At 38.9% G+C, this 19997-nt stretch overlaps 1 protein-coding gene across 2 annotated transcripts in view; it reads left to right on the top strand.

Moving 5' to 3' along the window:
- The window catches only part of LOC120515570 (zinc finger protein ZFAT-like), a 188792-nt gene that overhangs the window by 103730 nt on the left and 65065 nt on the right, over positions 1-19997 (top strand). For both annotated transcript variants that reach the window (XM_039736664.1, XM_039736663.1), the window contains exons 8-10: positions 10164-10251; positions 11986-12135; positions 15905-16078. In XM_039736664.1, the coding sequence (XP_039592598.1) occupies positions 10164-10251; positions 11986-12135; positions 15905-16078 (412 nt within the window). The remainder of the gene's footprint in view (positions 1-10163; positions 10252-11985; positions 12136-15904; positions 16079-19997) is intronic.

The following is a 19997-nucleotide window of genomic DNA, read 5'->3' as shown; positions in this document are numbered from 1 at the left end:
ACTGTCCTTTTTTATTTCTATGCTGGCGGATCCGCGCGGGATGGCTAGTTATTCATATAAAGAAATCATTATTTGATGTGTGGCTGTTTAGTTACAAAGGTTTAAAAGACCAATTACATCTGTTTTGTTTATCATATAAATGATTGTTGTTCATGAGTTGTGCAGTCTATAAAACTAGTAATTTGATGTTTCTCCCTGCTTTATAATACTAGAAGAACTGATACAGGCTTTTACACATTACATGTTTTAATAATCTTGTAGTCATTAGTTGTTGATCTTTTTTCACTTTTGTAAAGAATTGCTAATGAAAGTCTGACCTTCCAAGTTGCCTTATTTTATGATATTACTCAATTGAGCTGGAATTATGTAATCCTAATGTAGACTCACCTTCTTCCTAGGAGGTGTAGCTCCTCCATAAATTACTTGTCAAAATGCCTTATATAAGAAGGGGTCAACTAAACAGTACACTAACCTTAATGTCATATTCATTAAGTATTTTGTGATGTACTGTATCATTTCATGAAAGGCATATTTTTTAATTTCACTGCCAAGAGCTTTCTCCAAGGATTATTTTTTCATATCATCACCAAAGCTTCTTTCAGGATATATCTTAATTACTCTATGAGTCAGTTCATATATACTCATCGGTCTGGGCATAGTTGAGATGGTTGACCTTGAGAGAATGAATACCTTTTCCTCTGTTGAATCAGTATCCAGTGTGACTTGTAAAGTAACAAATGCAGGTCAACACTTTTCTAACAGCTGGATCCATTACAAAATTAATCTATTTTTCTTGTCAGGTCAAAAGTTATAGCAGCCACTATTGAATCTATTCAATCTGCTCCTGTGAGAAAATCCTATACAAAACCCAGCATGTTTCTGTAGCTTGGGTATAGCAGATAATTTAGACAGAAGTCATTTTGTATTGAGCCATAGGCCTCTGATTATCTGGTAAAGGAAAGAAAATTAAACTCAGTGTGTGGGAAATGCAGTGACAATTGTTGTTAAAGGAAAATTTAAATGGATCAAAAAGGTGCTTTTACTTGTTATATGAGATTTAGTAAAATCAATACTACTTGCTACCACTGACTTGGAAAAGGAAACATAAGGACATAGAAGTTAAAAAGGGACAGAGAGTAAAAGCATTTAAAAGCTCCAGTATAACCAATTTAAATAGATGTTATTCATTTAAAAGGGAACTCTACACAGTTTGAGTAGCTCTAAAGAATGTGTGCCTTGAGTGGAGATGGTAAATGGTTTCACGCTGTTATGCAGGGTATGTGTACCTGTTAACTTTTATGTCCCATTCAATGTAATGTTTTTAATTCCGCAGACTTCAAAACTCTTGATTGAAAAATTTCTTACTGCAAAATATAAAATAAGTTAAAATGTTTAGTGCATATAATTATTTTTTGGAAGAGGTTACAGAGTTACATTTTCCTGGTTCTTCTGCAGAATTGCACATCTTTGTTGATAAGCATTGTAAGATATGTTTGCTCAGTTTGTACATTTAACTATAGAATTTTATTCCTGCCACAAAAAAAAATACTATATTGTGTTATTTTGCAAACGCATTACATTATTTTTACAATTATTATTGCATTATATTACAAAAGCTTTGCAGTATTTTGCAGTAATTTTTACATAATTCCACAAAAACATTATTTTGCATAAATATTGCCTGCTGCCGCCATTACCACTGTACATACAAGTCTGTATCTTGTCTAATGACAGCTGTTGATGGAGAGACTAAGCATACACATAGCTTTGAGTCATGATAAGAACTGAAAATCGGTTTTATGAATACAGTTAGTTTTACTTAGGTTGAAGTTTAGTAAGTTCAGCACAGATGTTTCGGCATAGACACAGTGGTAGCACGTAGTTGTCATTCCTGGCTCACAGCACCAGAGTCCTCGAGGGTTTGAATGTTCTCTCTGTGTATTTATGGATTGATTGATATCAATTAGTTGTGCATGAAGTAAATAACGTCTATATCCTTTTCCCATTTCCAGCCTGAGGCCCTGAAGTTTTGATGTATGAATACTAGCCACTGAGTCACCATACCACATTGTTTTAAAAAATCTATTTGCAAACAACTTATTTAAATCTAAATATTTTTTTTATGTTTCTTTTACTAGATTGCACACAAAATACTCTTTTCTGATTGGCTATGTGATTATGCCCTGCAAAGCCCTGCTGCTGCTGTGATCTGTGGCTCCCTGTGACTCTAAACTGGCTGGATCAAATTTACCTCTCAACCCATGCAAAATTAAATGCATGGTACACACTGCTATAACTTTTGTTCAGTTTTTTTACTTGATTGCAGCAACACATGTGCTTAACTTTTTTCTCAACAGCTGTCACTAGATGTCTGAAGCATGCATATGCACAGCATTATTTCTAGACACAGTGGGTAATTTCTTTGCAAAATAACACATTTATTTTGCAAACAACAACAGTGTGCTGCCTACCAGAGGTGAGAGTCTCACATCACTCAAAGCACAGGCCAGCTGCTGGCAAAGGCAGGTGAAGAAACTAAATGTTTTAGTTAATTTTGGGCAAATGACAATGGGAATACAACTATATGTGCCTTGCAGAAGAAATTCCAAGGGCTTCTGAAACAAGCTAAAGACTAAATGAATTACTTACTTTTTCAGACTTTCATCAAGTCCTAAGGAAAATGCTACACCATCAGAAAATAATACTCAATCATTAAGTGTAGCAGAAGGCATGATGTGAGAAGGAAGGTTTAGTTTTCTCAGTCACTGGGAAGTCTTTCATCAAAAACACATCCTTGTCAGACAAAATGGATTACATCTACAAACAGGACAGATATTCAAGGAGTAATAATCTCTAGAGAAGTGTGCAAATAATGAAACAATTTGTAGATTTCAAGGGGAGCATAAACCAGCTGTCTGAAAATTTATACAAGTGTGCCATGTCATTTTCCCACCTCCTTAATCCATACCAGGATCATGAGGGTTGCTGGAGCCTATCCCAGCTGGCATAGGGCACAAGGGAGGAGCAAATCTTGGACAGGGCGCCATAGCATCACAGGATGAGAACACACACACACACACACACACACACCAGACACACTCTAGGGCCAATTCATCTAACCTGCCTATCTTCAGACAGTGGAATTAATCTGGAGTACCCGGAGAAATCCCACACAAACAGTGGGAGAAAATGCAAACCAGAAACAAAATACAACACTTAGTGGAAAATTCATGGACTTGGGACAATAATATTACATGAATTACCAAATCATGGCTAATAAGAGGAATATATTTCAAGTGTCTACACTTCCTTCAGGAAAGACATAATAGGAAATGAGGGGTTATGTGTCAAAGTTAATTTCAAGTTCAAAAGACCAGCATCAAAGTAATTAACTGGTTGTTCATAAGAGTCTATATATGTTTGTTTTCTTTTTAATTGTAAAAATAACTCTCACTTATTATTTTCTCATCATTTTTATTATGATGGGCCCATGATATCAAACAAAAAAAACTTCTGTATAATGTGATGGTGATAGATAGATACTTTATTAATCCCAAGGGGAAATTCACATGATGATAAATGTCTACTGTCTCTTGCTGTGTTGTCTTATTTTTCTGTCACAATACTTCAGTTTCTCATTGTCATGGTGGAGTAAGAGCAATTGCTCCTTCCTCATGGCTCTACAGGCTTGGGTTTGATTCCCAGACAGGTCTTTGTCTGTGTGAAGTCTGCACTCTTTCCAAGTCATTTTGTTTTCCCTGCTTATTCCAGTTTCAATATGCCTCCAAAAGTTATGCTTGTTCTCTCAACTGTTGACTAAGGCTCCATCCGCAAGATTACTTTTTGTTTTTAAAATGTAGACATAACTCTCCATTTTCACCTTTTGTCCACGCTACCTCAATGTTTTCAACCCCTGAAAACAAAGACTTTTGAAGACACTGTCCAGAGCTGTATAATTTTGAAAGCATAGCCTCAATGCACATAGGCAAAAACACAGACTCTATTCACACTCTGATTTGTTTGTGCTTATTACGTGGCCCTTCTCTAGTTGGATCGTGTTCATTACAATTCCTCATTCCCTGACTGGTCACTTTTTACAGACAAAAGCTGTATTCCAACATAGCTGATTCAGAAGAGTCACTTCCCATGGTGCTTGTTTTGTTGCTTACCTGAATGCATCTACAGTAAATTTGAATGCTGCCTACATGTGGAAAAACCAAAAAATTTGCCAGCCGCTTCAGTTTTGTGTTAAATCCAGTGAGGCATTACCACCCCTTCAAGGATTTTTTTTTGCCCCATGTCTACTTGTGTTTTCGGTCATTTTAGTTTGGACGGAGATGCTTTTGTAAATAATGTGAAGAAACCAGTATAATTGGAGATCATTTTGTTTTACACGTTGTGTTTATAAATAAAAACATAGTGTGGACGTAGCCTAGATGGGCTTGGTGTAAGTGTGTGTGTTTGATGGTACTGTATAAGTATACTCTGCAGCCCACCCTTATTAGATTCCTATTGTATCATGCACATAAGTGGAATAGCAATGCCCAGGAAAAAGAATGAATGGATTTTGATTTTTATGAAACACTGAATTGTGCCTTTATTATAACATCTGAGATACTGAAGAAATCAGTAATGAAAATACAACATCTTAAATGAATTAGACAATAGTGCAGGTCAGTGTATTTTCAACAGGTGATAATTTGTTTTTGACATTATGTTTTAATAGTTAAAAAGTGGGCAGCGCAGAGGCACAGTGGGTAGTGCTGCTGCCTCGCAGTTAGGAGACCCAGGTTCGCTTCCCGGGTCCTCCCTGCATGGAGTTTGCATGTTCTCCCTGTGTCTGCGTGGGTTTCTTCCGGGTGCTCCGGTTCCTCCCACAGTCCAAAGACATGCAGGTTAGGTGCGTTGCCATTCCTAAATTGTCCCTAGTGTGTGCCTGATGTGTGTGTGGGTGCCCTGTGGTGGGATGGCGCCCTGCCCGGGGTTTGTTTCCTGCCTTGTGTCCTGTGTTGCCTGGGATTGGCTCCAGCAGACCCCCGTGACCCTGTAGTTAGAATATAGCGGGTTGGATAATGGATGAATGGATGGATAGTTAAACAGTAGTGTTTATGCTTTTTTGATATATTTGCTATGAAGACCTTTAAAGGTTTATTATATTAATTAATTACTAGTGTTAAACTCCAAGCTTAAAATATAAATGCTGGAGTGTTTCTGTTTAATTTGTGGGTGATAAACAAAATGCTTCTTGCTCTTGTTTTAACATTGCATCATGACCAAACTAGAGAATATTTATTGCCGCAGTATTTAGTTAACTCTAGGTACAATTCAAACAGCTGCCTGCAAAATATTCCTGACTGTGGCTTTGAAACGCAGCTTTTTCATCTATTGAGGATTTTGGAAAACACAGCTCAGTGTAGCAATTCCTCATAGAGTATGATGATTTGTCACCCTGGGAAGTGCGGTTAAGTGCAATGGTGCTACTTTAGTATCTTTTTGCTGCCTTTTACGTTTTATTGTCTTCAAAGCTGCTTGAATATAATTATGTCTATTACAAGCGGTACATGTATAATTTTAAACACTAATTTTTTCTCGTAGTGTACTGGAAATGCAGCACCCTGCCAGAGGCCAAAAGTGAACACATCACATGCTGTCAGTGATGAGTTATATTTGTATAGAGCACAATGCTTGCCTGCATTAACAACGTATGTTTATTTGTGAATTGGGGCCATTTTACAAAACAGTCTGTATGCAATTTTCTAAGAAATGCATTTCAGACGAAATCCTGTCTTAGCACCCTTTTCTCGTCCTCATCCCACCCGTGCCTGTTTGTTGGTTACTGTCCTTGAGTGCAAGTGTAAAGTAATTCTTGAGTTCAACATATCCTTGACTTTTCATGTTTCCTCAGCACATCCTTATTTAAAACTGAAAATATTAAGAAAATAATAGAAGGTAGACTTATGTGTTTTGTCACATGTAGAACCAAAAAGACTTGTATTTACTATTGTAATTCATGTGTTGTTTTCTGAAGGCATTGCTGACATCTTTATTTGTTTTAGTAAACTTTTAACATGCTGAATATTGAATTTTTAACATTTTTTTGTGTAACTACATTTTTTATAAAATACTTTTCTAACCTACTGAAAGTGGTTTACATAGACAGTGGGGAGCCATGTCAGCCACCACTTAATCCACATAGATGGTGTGACGGCTGCCATTCTTGTGCCAGTACGCTTAAGGGACAGGGGATGATTAGGTGGTCAGAATGACCAGGCCATGGTGGACAAATTTAGTCAGGACGTCAGGAAATAACCTACTCTTATCAAAACGTGCCCAGGGATCTTTTATGACCACAGAGAGCCAAGACCTACAGGATGGGTCTAATTTTTTATTTATTATTAATTTTATTAAAATTAAATAACATTCACTACAAGCAAGTCAAGTTTAACAAAACTAGGTTCAAAACAAATCAACCCTCACCCATGAGAAAGACAGCAAGGCCAACAGAGTAAAACTTTAATAATGGTAAAAATATGTAAATAAATAGAATAAAAAAGAGGGGAGAGAATCCGCTCCCTCAATTTAAATGCTTATTCTAAAATGTTATTGATTAGATCCTGCCAAGTTTTGTACAGATCCTCTAAGTGAGAATTTGATTCTTTCCAATTTTAGATAATATATAACATTGATTACCCATTGACTTAAAAGAGATGAGTTAGGATTCTTCCAGTTAAGCAAGATAAGTCTACGTGCTAATAGCGAAGTAAAGGCAATTGCAGTTTGTTTGTCCTTCTCCACTTTAAGCCCATCTGGGAGTCCAACAAGCACGGCTGTTAATAGGTTAGGAGGGATTGTGACACCAAGGCTGTCTGAAAGGCATTGAAAGATTTTAGTCCCAAATGAGGTTAATTTGGTGCAGGCCCAAAACATGTAACCTAGTGAGGCTGGAGCTCAATTGCAGTGTTCACAGGTTGGATCTTGCCCTGGAAACATTTTGGACAGTTTTAAATGAGACAGATGTGCTCGATATATAATCATAAGTTGAATATTTGTAAGCTCTGCACATATGGAGCTCGAGAGAATTCTGTGCATTGCTACCTTCCACTACTTTTCTGAGATTTTGAGTGAGAGATCCTTTTCCCACTGTATTCTGGGATATTTGAAAGGTCCTCAAGACTGATCAATATTTTTTTCCAGAATAGAGATAGATGGAAGATGAGGGAAATTGGGAAGGTTTTATTTAACAAAATTAATTAAAATTTGAAGTGTAATTGTTTGTAGGATGTGAAGACGTGATTTAATCCCAAATGTTTTCCAGACATTAAAAACTGTGCATGTTTGTTTTCAATCCTATTTTTTGTAAAAAAAAAAAAAGATCTATTTGTATGGAATGATTACAATAAAATCAAAAAAATTAAAATATAAAATGAAAAAAAAATTTTAAAAATGTGTACGTTTGAGAGGGTGGAAAAAGGTGGTTCTCGTGCAGAGGTTCCACAGATTAAAGCCTCTCTGTCTTAAAATACTTCCTACATTGGTTCTATATTCGGAGTGAGTGAAGCACAATTGGGTTGTTAGTATATAGGCGATGACTTTTACTTTTTGAGTTAACAGCACAGTGGCCCAGTCACTGCACTAGGGCACTGAGATTCACACACAGACCACAGGGTGAGCACCCCCTGCTGCCTCTTTAACACCTCTTTCTGCTGAAACTCAAGCTTTTCAGTTTTAACAGCACAGTGGCCCAGTCACTGCACTGGGGTATTAGGGTCCACACAGGGTAGGCACCCCCCTGCTGGCCTTGCTATCACCTCTTCCAGCAGCACCCCAAGCTTTTCCGAGTTGGCCTTCCTTCCAAGTACTGGCTGGGCTCAAACGTGCTTAGCTTCATGTGGATTGCCAGTTCTGAAGTGCTGGCGGGATGGCTGCTGCATTCCTCCTTACATGTGTACTTTTAAACTAAAGAGTAAATAATTTTAGTTGTAGTTTCTGGTGAAAGTGAACTGGGTAAATATACCGTAGATACTCACGTATTAGTCGATATCACAGATAAATCGATGTATTTTTAAGCCGAAAATTATGAAATTTGTTATGAGGGTTTGTTGAGGGTAAAACTTGGGTTTCTTCGTGGCCCATTGTCTTAATAAGTACGGTCTTCTCACCAATACCTGCTAGAGTTCGATTCCCCGGCATATCAAATGACATTGGCATTTCATCCATGTTACCAATGTTACCGAGATCAAAATCATGCCTTTGTCTTTGCTTGATAGTAAATTTATGAACGGAACTGACCTTTTCTTCTAGATCTTTCGGCAGCTTCTGCGCGATTTTTGTTCTCTGACAAAGGCACAGCCCATATCTGTTCGTAAACCACGTACACCAGCCAGCCGATGCTTGAAATTCCAACAAAGGCTTATGTGGTGCTATGGGTCCACAGCTCTCTTAGCAAAGGGCGTTTTAGTTTTTAAATAAATAATCACCGTGCTTGCGACTTAGCGAGCCGCAGGGCGATCTGCGGTGAGGTCGTTTCTCACCTAGTGCACAGGTGAGGGACTGCCCACATCCGTGATTGTTCCTGTGACTAATGTGCTGCAGCTGCTATGTCCTCTCTGCATATAAACAGAAGTGCGAGTCAGTCAGAGAGGAAGGAAAAACGGAGTAAAAAAAAAAAGGGAAGAGAGAAAGACGGAGGTGGCTGGAGAGAGAGGGTGTGCAAGTGGGCGAACGAGCGCTCGCAGGCAGCTGTGTGGAAGCCAAAACGGAGTAAAAAAAAAAACAAGGAAGAGAAAGAAAGATGGGTGGGGCTGGAGAAAGCTGGAGAGAGAGAGAGAGACAGTGCGTTTTGGCGAACGAGCGGTCCAGGCATGGAAGCCAAAACGGAGTAAAAAAAAAAACCAAGGAAGACCAAGAAAGACGGAGGGGGCTGGAGAAAGCAGGAGAGAGAGGCGGTGCGAGTTGCAGGCAGCTGTGTGGAAGCCTGGGTGCTAGGCCGGGTTTTTAAAGGTTTGTTTTTCTATTTTATTGATTTGTAAACGGGCGGCACGGTGGCGCAGTGGTAGCGCTGCTGCCTCGAAGTTAGGGGACCCGGGTTCGCTTCCTGGGTCCTCCCTGCGTGGAGTCTGCATGTTCTCCCCGTGTCTGCGTGGGTTTCCTCCGGGCGCTCGGTTTCCTCCCACAATCCAAAGACATGCAGGTTAGGTGGATTGGCGATTCTAAATTGGCCCTAGTGTGTGATTGGTGTGTGGGTGTGTTTGTGTGTGTCCTGCGGTGGGTTGGCACCCTGCCCAGGATTGGTTCCTGCCTTGTGCCCTGTGTTGGCTGGGATTGGCTCCAGCAGACCCCCGTGACCCTATTTGGATTCAGCGGGTTGGAAAATGGATGGATGGATGGATGATTTGTAAACCTCCACGCTTGCTTTATGGATTATTTACTTAATGAAGAGTTCTTTTGAATTACTGCACTGTTTACTTTGAACACTGATTTTGATTGACTGTTTTAATGGCACTGTGCCATTACCCAAATTCTATGGAAAATTGTGTTGCCCCGAGGATAAGTCGACCCTGTTTTTTTGAATGATTTTTAAGGCATAATTTTTCGACTTATACGCGAGTGTCTACGGTAATGTTTAAGTTAACCTTTCATTAGCTCAATAGCACTTTCATATACAGTACATTTTAATATGTAAATATATACCTTCCATTACATGGATTTAACTCAGGAATATTTTAATATATTAAATTGGGCAAATGTGGTTAAGTTCATTTTGTCGTCATAAATAACTGGGATGGCACAGAATGCACTCTGTTATTGTTGTCAGTCTGAAAATTTGATGTTAAGAGCCATTTAATGTATCTCCATTTTTCTAATTAAAAATGGTTTTATTTTGCCTATAATTGAAGCCAATATATTTTTTCTATTCAACTTTTGTTGCAGTTTGTTATTGAGGAGTTATAAAATTTAGAGCATATAAATATAACAAGCAAATAATTCTAATATTTTGTAAATCCTATGTAGCAAATCAAGTATTTTGTATATATAAGGTATCTCAATCAAAAGCATTTACATTTTTATTCATCATCCACCTTTGTTAGCACAAATTGCATTTTTTTCCTGCTGGTATTTAATCTTACTTCTAATCTAACTGTATTTTCAAAATGTGTTTTCAGGACAAAAGGAATTACAATTGCCCAGTGTGCATGAAGTCCTTTCCAGAAGATCGGCTTATAAAATCTCACATTAAAACTAACCACCCAGGTATGACAATAAAACATAGTATAATTTCAAATGAATTCTTGTAAAGTAATACTTAGTGCCAGTTTAGTATAATTCAATGCTTGATTGAAAAGATAAAAAATGCAGATTTGTGAGTTTCTTTTTCTTTGAGCCTCAAAACCAGTTCATACTGAATAACAGCACTGTGGCTAAATGTGGACTTTAAATCTTTCTCTAGTTTTTCTGTAAGCCACATTATAATAAGAACATTATGATTTTATTTTAGATTGAGTTAAAGTACAATGAATAAATACACTGAATAACAACTTTAAATAAAAATAAACATGTTTAACAGCTGTGGAAACCAGGGGCGCCACACAACCCTGACACAGATATGTAACACACACAACACTCTTTATTCCGAGCTGGGAAACACTTTTTCTCACTCACCAGAACACAGCACAGCACCAAAATACACTGTCTAACACAGAACCCTTTCCTCTTCTTCTTCTTCTTCCTCTTCCTCCTCTGCCTCTCCTGGCAAGCTTTGTCTACCTCCTCCCAACTCTGGCTCCTGGATTAGTGGTGGTTGGAACCTTTTATAGGACTCCCAGAAGACTCCAGTGAGCTTCTTCCAGCAAGACTTCCAAGTGTTGGCGGAAGTGCTGCTAAATAGGGCTCAGGAAATGTCTAGGCACCCCCTGGCAGTGGCCATGAACCTCAGCAGGGTTGAGCTTCCCTGCTCTAAACCTGTGGCCCCGTTACAAGCCAGGGGGGCTGCCTTCTAGTGTTCCGGGGGAGATAATGTCCTGAATAAACTTTCTCCCCCTGGTCCTTCCACTATCGAGGCACCCCAGTCTGGTAAAGGCCCCAGTGGTCTACTACACAGTTTGCAAATACTTTCTTTTCTGTTGACATGCATCTTTCCATTTTTTATTGATTTTCAAAAATATGTTTTAAAAACTGCTGTAGGGAAATGTTGGAATCTGAACTAATGTAAATCTGTATTGTTTCTTTTTGGACTAGAGTGCTTGACTGCTTTTGTCTCTGATTTAGTCAGATGAGTTTTCATTCTATTGTTGTATACACTCTGTAGTTACTTTTCATGAGAAATAGCATTCATTTTGTGACATTTAAAGTGACATTTTTGCTTCTGTGACATGATATAAAGCTTTTGAAGTGGCTATAATGGTGAACTGAAAATTGTAAGCATTCATGAAAATAGATTGCAATTCATAAAGCACACTTAAACAAAAAAGTGTTTCCAAATAATGAAATTTTAAATAAATTCAGTTGAAAATAAAGAAGGACAACAACAGTAGACTGATATCACCATCAATGAATTGCCCTTAATATAATGATTAGAGCTGCACCTTCCAAAACCTTTACGTGAAGGAATGGAAATGTAATTTAATAGTTTAATTTAAACCATTAAATTAATATTTTAAATGTACATTATGCAATATTTGACATTGCTATTGATTTTTGTTGCTTTGTTTCAAAAATAGAGCAATAATGTGAAAGAATGTACTTGTATTTTGTGATTACCAATTACTCTGAAAATGTCTGATTTATTTGCTTCACATAAATATTTAATTTGAAGCATCTGGCTTTCCTCTGTAACACTTGCACTAAAACATTGTTTGAACTCCAATTAAACTTGATTTTTATCATATTTATTGATCTGCAGAGAGCAGCAATTGTTGATCGATTCATAAGCATTGGGTGAGGTTGCGCCCTCTTATAGAAATTGATTTAAATTAAATTTCTTTCCAGAGGTGTCAATGAACACCATCTCTCAAATTCTTGGAAGACGAGTGCAGTTAAAAGGTTTGATAGGGAAACGAGCATCAAAATGCCCTTACTGTGACTGTTATTTCATGAGAAATGGATCAGACCTGCAGCGACATATATGGGCTCATGAAGGTAAGTCTCTGTCTGTTTTAGTTGTATTTATGAATATTATATATTTATTCTGAATGACACATTCAATTGTAGAATATGCAGATTGCCATTATCTCATTTATTTATGTTTTCTTATTAATATATTCCTGTCTTCACTCATTGTAAGGTAATGTATACCTTATATTTGGTGGATATGTATGCTATGGGCAAAGTACTCAGAACTGTGTCAGGTAGATATATAACTGCTTAAAAGTGAACCTCAACCAGAAATCCTTGTTGAATTAAAACTATCTTTGATAATGCACATAAATTTAGTTTCTTTTAGAATTAAAGATTTTAGATTTAAATTGAAACATAGAAGCTTGCATTGGAAAAGAAAAATCTTATACTGCACAGGTCTACTTATAAACCTACTCTTTATACATTAATGACTATATACAATATAGTTAAAATGTAAGTTCTGACATACAACAGAAAACACAAAGCATTGTGTTGATACACCAAGAGAAAAAATAAGTCTCAGGTGCAAAAGTAAGTAAACCTTCTAATTAAGTATGAGAGGCACAGCCACAGCAGCTGTGAGAGTAGGGAGACGTTTTCTGTAATTACTACTCTATTTGCCACATCTGCTTTTAGGAGCTTTTCTGCATTCTTTTTTATGAAAGTACAAAAACTGCTTCACACCATTTGGCTGTCTTCCATCAGTAGCCCACTTTAGGCCTTGTGACAGTATTTGTTTTGTTTTAGACCTGGACTTTTCCAAAAACACACAAAGTGCCTTCTTTTTAGTAAACGTTGTTGATTTGCTGAAATATTTAGAAACATTGTCATTGCTGGTGGACTTATTTTCTCAGAGGGAGAACCTATTGTTCAGTCTATTTTGAAGTCTGAATTTACAGTTTGAGCAATGACAGCAAGTTAATTTATTGGAAGAAAAGTGATAGATAGATACAGTAGCTCAGACACAAAACGAGAAAAACATAAATAAATAAATAATAAAAAGTTCAAATGACACTGTTATTACAGTGTCGGAAGGTACAGTGATGACCAGGTTGTGAATCACTTGTATTGACAACAGCATTATAAAATCTCACGCCAGTAAGAACAAATGATCTTCTAAAGCATTCTGTTCTACAGAGCAGTGAGAGAAGACAACTTCACCATTTACTTCTCTGATCCATCTAAATGTTGTGGACAGGGTGACTACTATTGTCAAGGATGGCCTGTACCTTCTTTCCCCTACGCCTTTCTTCGACAATTCCTAATGAGTCCTCAGTCCCGCCCATCACCGAGCCAGCCTTTTCACCAGCAAGTCCAGCCTCTTAATGTTCTTAACTGTCATACTGCCTTCCCAACAAAAGGGCAGAAAAAAAGAAGACACTGGCAACAGCTGTCTGATAGAACAAAGACAGCATTTCGCTACATTTATTGAACTATCTAAGTCATCTGGAAAAAAAAAGAGCCTGCTGTACTCCTTCCTGTAGCGGATATCTGTGCTCACAAACCAGTTCAGTCTGTCATCAAGGTGAACACCTAGATATTTATAGGTGTACACTTCCTCAATGTCGATCCCTTCTGAAATTAACAGGCTGAAGGGGGGAGCTTAGACCTGCAGAAATCCACAATCATATCCTTGGTCTTCATTGTGTGCAGAACCAGGAAGGTCTTATTGCTCCAGTCATTGAAATATCCAATCAGATTCCTTTATTCCCCTTCCTGTCCATTCCTTATACATACCACAATAGCTATATCATCCGAGTACTTCTAAATGTGAGAAAATTCCAACAGGAATGGGGCCAGAACAGTCCTTTGCAGGACCCCAGCATTGCTCACTACTGTCCTGGACACAGTTCCCCAGTTTGATAAACTACAGTCATTCATGTCAGGTAGTTCTGAATCCAGGAGGTAAAGGTGGAATGCACCCCCATCCTTTCCAGTTTATCTTAAAGAATAGAGGTTTGGATAGCGTTGAATGCACTTGAAAAATACATAATCCTCACATAACCACAACTCTAGCAAACCAGCCTCTTTGGCAGTGACTACAAAGTTGTAGTTGACACCACAAAGAGCCTACCACCCAAAGTCAACTGAAAAAGATTGTGCCTCCTCATAGACATAAACAAAGGACTACTTGGCAAAAGTGAGTGCACTCGAAGTAAAGTTCTTCATCTGAACCTGAAGCAATGGCACACAAATTTTAACAAAATCGGACATCTCCTAGGTCAGGGGTATTCAGCTCTGGTCCTGTAGGTCCACCCTGGCTGCAGGTTTTCATTCCAACCAGTGTCATAATTAGAATCCAGGCTTTGGTATTTTTTGGTATTTAATTTGGTATTTAATTACTGTATATGGATTGTTAGTCAGTCATTGTCTAACCTGCTATATCCTAACACAGGGTCACGGGGGGTCTCCTGGAGCCAATCCCAGCCAATGCAGGGCGCAAGGCAGGAACAAATCCCGGGCAGGGTGCACACACACACACCAAGCACACACTAGGGACAATTTAGGATCACCAATGCACCTACCCTGCATGTCTTTGTACTGTGGGAGGAAACTGGAGTACCCGGAAGAAACCCACGCAGACACGGAGAGAACTCCACACAGAGAGGACCCGATAAGCGAACCTGGGTCTCCTTACTGCAAGGCAGCAGTGCTACCACTGTTACACTCTGCCACTTTGCCACCCATATGGATTGTTAGTGCTTTTTCATTTTCTGACATTATTCATATGTCTTGTGGTCCGGAACAGATTTGTACCTCTTGGTCCGTCCCTTCTACTCTTTTTATTTCAAAATTTATTAACTAAACCCAAACACCTATTGCTTTGGCAGTAAATAAATGGTTCTATTGTTTCTACCGTGTTGTAAAAATGGTGCCATCCTTCAGATGAGACTTAAATCAGGTCCTGACTCTCTGTAGTCATAAAAGGCCCCAGAAGCGACTTTAGTCCACATTGCTTCCAAATCCAGGGTGTCTTCTGTATGAGAAGAGTTTAAAAAAAAATAATATTAATAATATAGTGTAATTCCATGCAAAATAATATAATAGAATAAAACTGAACAGGTTATTAAAGAATCATGTAGGCTAGCCGTAAATGGGGAAAAAATGTCAAATTAAGGATGTTTCATTCAAAATATATTTAATATAAAATAATTATAAATGCTATTAACATTTATGATAGAGATTAAAATGTTTATCAAAATTACTTATTACTATTACAAGCAGAGAAGCATATTCTTTATAAAGAACAAATTTCGGTCTACCATGACTAAAGATCGATTAAATTCTGTGTGCATATTTTTTGTAGAAAGTGACATTGCAAGGAAGCCCTGCTATAACACAACTGGACGTGAATATGTTGCTAGAAAAAAAGTTTTTTTGTAAAATGTGCTTCATGTAGTATGTAATCTCTTAGGTGTCTAGAATAAAAGATTATATTATTTGTGGTCTTTTCTGTGTTTTATTTCATCATTCTATGATTCATCATACATGTATGTAACATTTCCCTAATTTTCATCCCCCCAATAACTCGAAAACTATAAGGCATAGGAAATTTTTATTCACACCAGTGGCTTTGATTTGCGAGATAAATATGGTACAACAATTTTAATCAAAATCTGAGATTCAATATTTATATTTAAAAAAAAAAAAATGAGAAGATAACAGTGGTTACCCAGACCTTGTTGCTGGCTATGAAGGGGCCCCCATAACAGTTCAAGCTTCAAGGTCCCAAAAATGTAGTCTGCCTCTGCATGCACCCATTCTATATTTTATTGTTTTCTCTTTTCAGGACTCAAGCCCTTCAAGTGCTCTCTGTGCGATTATGCAACTCGCAGCAAGAGCAATCTTAAGGCTCATATGAATCGACACAACACTGAGAAAACACATTTGTGTGACATGTGTGGGAAGAAATTTAAATCAAAGAGCACTTTGAAAAGTCACAAGTTGTTACATACAGCTGATGGTGAGTAAAGGCCTGGCATGTTTAAAGTTTCTTTATTTGCCATTTGTGCATAAAACCGAAAGTCAAAGCACATTGGAATTCTTGTGAGTTTTTTCAGAGTCATCATAGTAAACATTAAAAACAAAACAATATAAATACCTAATATGAATTATACCAACACTATACAAAATGGTGGTAATATCTACACAAAAAAATACAATTATATTGCAGATATTGCACAGTTAAAACATTTCACATTTATCACTCGTCATTTACGTGACAAGTGAAGTGAGGTAATGTGGGGTTATTTCACATGTTCAGTAATTTTGCTTTGCCATCAGTCTGACTGTGGTGGGAAAAAAGCTACTGAAAAACCTTGTTCTGTGAGTGATGATGTTGTCTGCTCTGCTGTGTCTTAGATTGTACGTATAGTTTTTGTGTCTGAGCAGAGAGTGAGCTGGATGGAATGAATCCCTGATAATTCCCTCTGCTCTTTTCTGAAAGCAATGCACGTATATAGAGTCCATAGAAGGGAGTTTTGTCCCTGTGATCCTCTCCACAGTCTTTATGACTCTTTGCAAAGCCTTCCTCTCTGCCTGTGTGGTATTCCCATACCAGACAGTGATGCATGCGGTAAGAATACTCTCTATCAGTCCTCTTTAGGCCTGGGTGAGAGGGTGATGGTTCAGGCCGGCTTTCCTGAGCAGCCTAATGAAATGAAGCCTTTGCTGGGCTTTTTTCACTGTGGCTGTGGTGTTAAGAGTCCAGCTCAGGTCTGATGTAACCTGCAGTCCCAGGAATCTGTAGCTGTCGGCCCTCTCCACCTCAGTCCCTTTGATGATAAGAGGCTGTAGAGGGGGAGGATTCTTCCTAAAGTCCAGTATTATTTCTTTAGTCTTGTCTGTGTTGAGGATGAGGTCATTCTCCTCTCCATAGACATGAATATTAATTACCAGGGTCCTGCACCCTGACTCGCACCCCCCTTGATGAGCCCCAGGATGGTGGTGTTATCAGCATATTTAATGATGATGGTATTGTCCTGGGTGGAGACACAGTCATACGTGTACAGGGTGAAGAGTTTGGGTTGAGGCAACAGCCCTGTGGGGATCCTGTGCTGACTGTGAGCTCAGCAGACATCTGTCCTCCCATTCTCACCACCTGTGGTCGATCTGTCATGAAATCTAGGATCCAGTTACAGGTGGGAGTTGGGACGCTGAGTTCTGTCAGCTTCTCGATCAGTTTGCCCCGGCGAATGGTATTGAAAGCAGAACTATAGTCCAGGAAAAGCATTCTGGCATAGGCTCTGCTACTTTCCAGGTGTTGCAGAGTGTAATGTAGGGCTATTGCTACCGCGTTATCCACTGAACGATTGGGGTGATAGGCAAACTGGAGGTGGTCAACAGTTTCCATATGGTTAATGTACGTGAGAACCAGTTTTTCTAGGCACATGGCCTGAAGTCATTTAGGGAGATGTGTCTGGTCTTTTGGGAACTGGTATGATGGTGAAGGATTTGAAAATACGGGGGACTACTGCCTGGGATAATGACAGGTTGGAGATGTCAGCATACACACCAGCTAGTTTTTCCCCACAGGCCTTCAGAACTCCATCGGGAGAAACTCCATCGGGTCCCACAGCCTTGTGGGGGTTCACCTTCTTCTGAGCTTTCAGGACCTGTGTATGTGTCACCTGGAAAGCAGTATCCATGGGGTCACAGGGGGCCTTTGAGGGTGTGTCTGTGTTCAGCCTGCCAAACCTGGCATAGAAGGTGTTTAGGCTGTCTGAAAGGGTGGCATCTCGGGGGTCTGTGATTGTTTTCATAGATCTGTAGTTTGTGACAGAATTCCCTGCCACATTCTGTGCGTATTATGGTTGAGGTAGTAGCCTTCACGTTTTTGTGAGTGAGCCCTTTTTGCTGCTCTGATGGACTTCTGTAGCTCTCTTATACTCCACTTGATCTCCTGACTTGAAGGCCTCCCGCCACTTCCTGATTTTCTGTTTTATGTCCCCATTAAACCAGGGTTTTTGGTTGGGGAACATATGCATAATCCTGGGAGGGGCACATATGGACGTGCACCAACTAATGTAGTCACTCACTGTCTCTGTGTATTCATGGAGATTGTTAGTGGCCTCTTTGAAAATGCTCCAGTCTGTGGCCTCTAAGCAGCCTTGCAGACTAGCTTTTGCATCATCAGTCCAGGTGTTAACGGTCCTGACTATGACTGGCTTCGTCTTGAACCTTTTGTTGTAAACTGGATTGAGCCGGGTGATCAGACTTTCCAAAATTAGGTTTTGGTTCAGCTGAAAAGGCGTTTCTGATGTTGCTGTAGCAATGGTCCAGTTTTTTATTTCCCCTAGTGGGGAAGGTCACAAACTGATGCAGTTTAGGCATATTTTTCCAGAGATTGCAATGGTTAAAATCTCCCAGAATAATAACAGCGAAGTCAGGATATGTGTTTTCATGCTCGTTGGTCATATCGAGTAGCTCCTTCAGTGCAGCCTCCTCTTTAGCGGAGGGCGGGGGTATACACGACACTTACAATGCTGTACTGCAGTTCTCTGGGCAGGTAAAATGGCCTTAACATCAAAGTCACACATTCAACGTTTTCAGAACAGGATTTAGAAATGGTTTTACAGTTGGTACACCATGATTGTTTGACGAGGGCGGCCGTTCCTCCTCCGTGAGTCTTACCGCTGTCCTCAGCGCGTCGGTCCTCACTGAAGACGTGTAACCGTCTGGTGTTATTGCCTCATCGGGTGTCCTCTCCCCCAACCAGATTTCACAGAAACACAATATGGAGCAATCCTGAATGCCCCTTTGCATGGAAATCTGAGCGTGGAGCTCGTCCATTTTATTTTCCAGAGACTGAACGTTTGCAAACAATATGACAGGGAGGATTAGCCTTCCATTTCTAACCAAGCGCCGGAGCCTTCGGTCAACTCCTTCCCATCTGCCGCACCTCCGCTTCAGCCTGTTCTCAGAAGAGCTCCCTGTCGGGCACCAGCCTGGTGTTGAGTCAGCATAGCATGCTAGCTCAGGGTGGAATTCCAGCGAGATTGGGCCAAAAAGTCCGATATGTCTGCTCTCTCTCAACGTCGCTCTCTGGGGAGCACCATTGTTGACTAACTAAAGAGGAAAGCAGCACTTTAATTTCCTAAATAATATATAAAGATACCTGCCACCCTTTGTTTGACAGCCCATCATTTGTGCAGTTTTGCTTTCCATCCATCTTCTGAAACCAAGAATAATATAAATTTATTAAAAATATTATTTCAACTTTTTTTAACAGATTGTAACTTTGGTTGATTATCTTCACAACACTGTGTGTGTCTACAGCTCATTAGTACCTTCTGTCCACCTTTTCTGACAAGAATTGTGGCTGTTAACAGTCTGAGTAGGGCAGAGAAAATGGCAGAAACAGTCTGCACTTCTTCCTGGGGATATCTTAGCTATAGTCATGTGAAGAAGTAAGCACACCTCATTAAATATTTTTTTCATTTTTCACTATATTTTGACATATCAAGATTTGATCTTCATTTTAACAGTATCTATAGATAAAGGTAATACAATATAACAAACACGTTATGCCACATTTTTATTCTACTGAATAATTTAAATAAACATTATTGTAAACTTTACATGAAAAAAATGAAGTCTTTTTCAACATTTAGCACTACTATAAATACCTACATTTAGAGTCAGGTGAACCATATCAGAGGCAAATGCTTAGAAGTTCATTAGAGTCCTATCTTATTTAAACCTCAGATATTTAGTTTGGTTCACTCTTTGTTGTTGAATTTGGTGTTGTCTCCATGCCTAGGTTGAAAGAGTTCTCTGAGCCTTCAGAAATAAAGTGAAAGATGAATATTAGTCTGAGAAGGGGTTTAAAAAGTTCTCCAAACATTTGGAAATCGACCATTCTGGAAGATCATGTGGAAGTG

The sequence above is a fragment of the Polypterus senegalus genome, chromosome 15 (genome assembly GCF_016835505.1).
Source record: "Polypterus senegalus isolate Bchr_013 chromosome 15, ASM1683550v1, whole genome shotgun sequence".
Taxonomy (NCBI): domain Eukaryota; kingdom Metazoa; phylum Chordata; class Cladistia; order Polypteriformes; family Polypteridae; genus Polypterus; species Polypterus senegalus.
The sequence above is the reverse complement of the archived record's forward strand: the minus strand, read 5'-3'. Positions and strand labels throughout refer to the sequence as shown.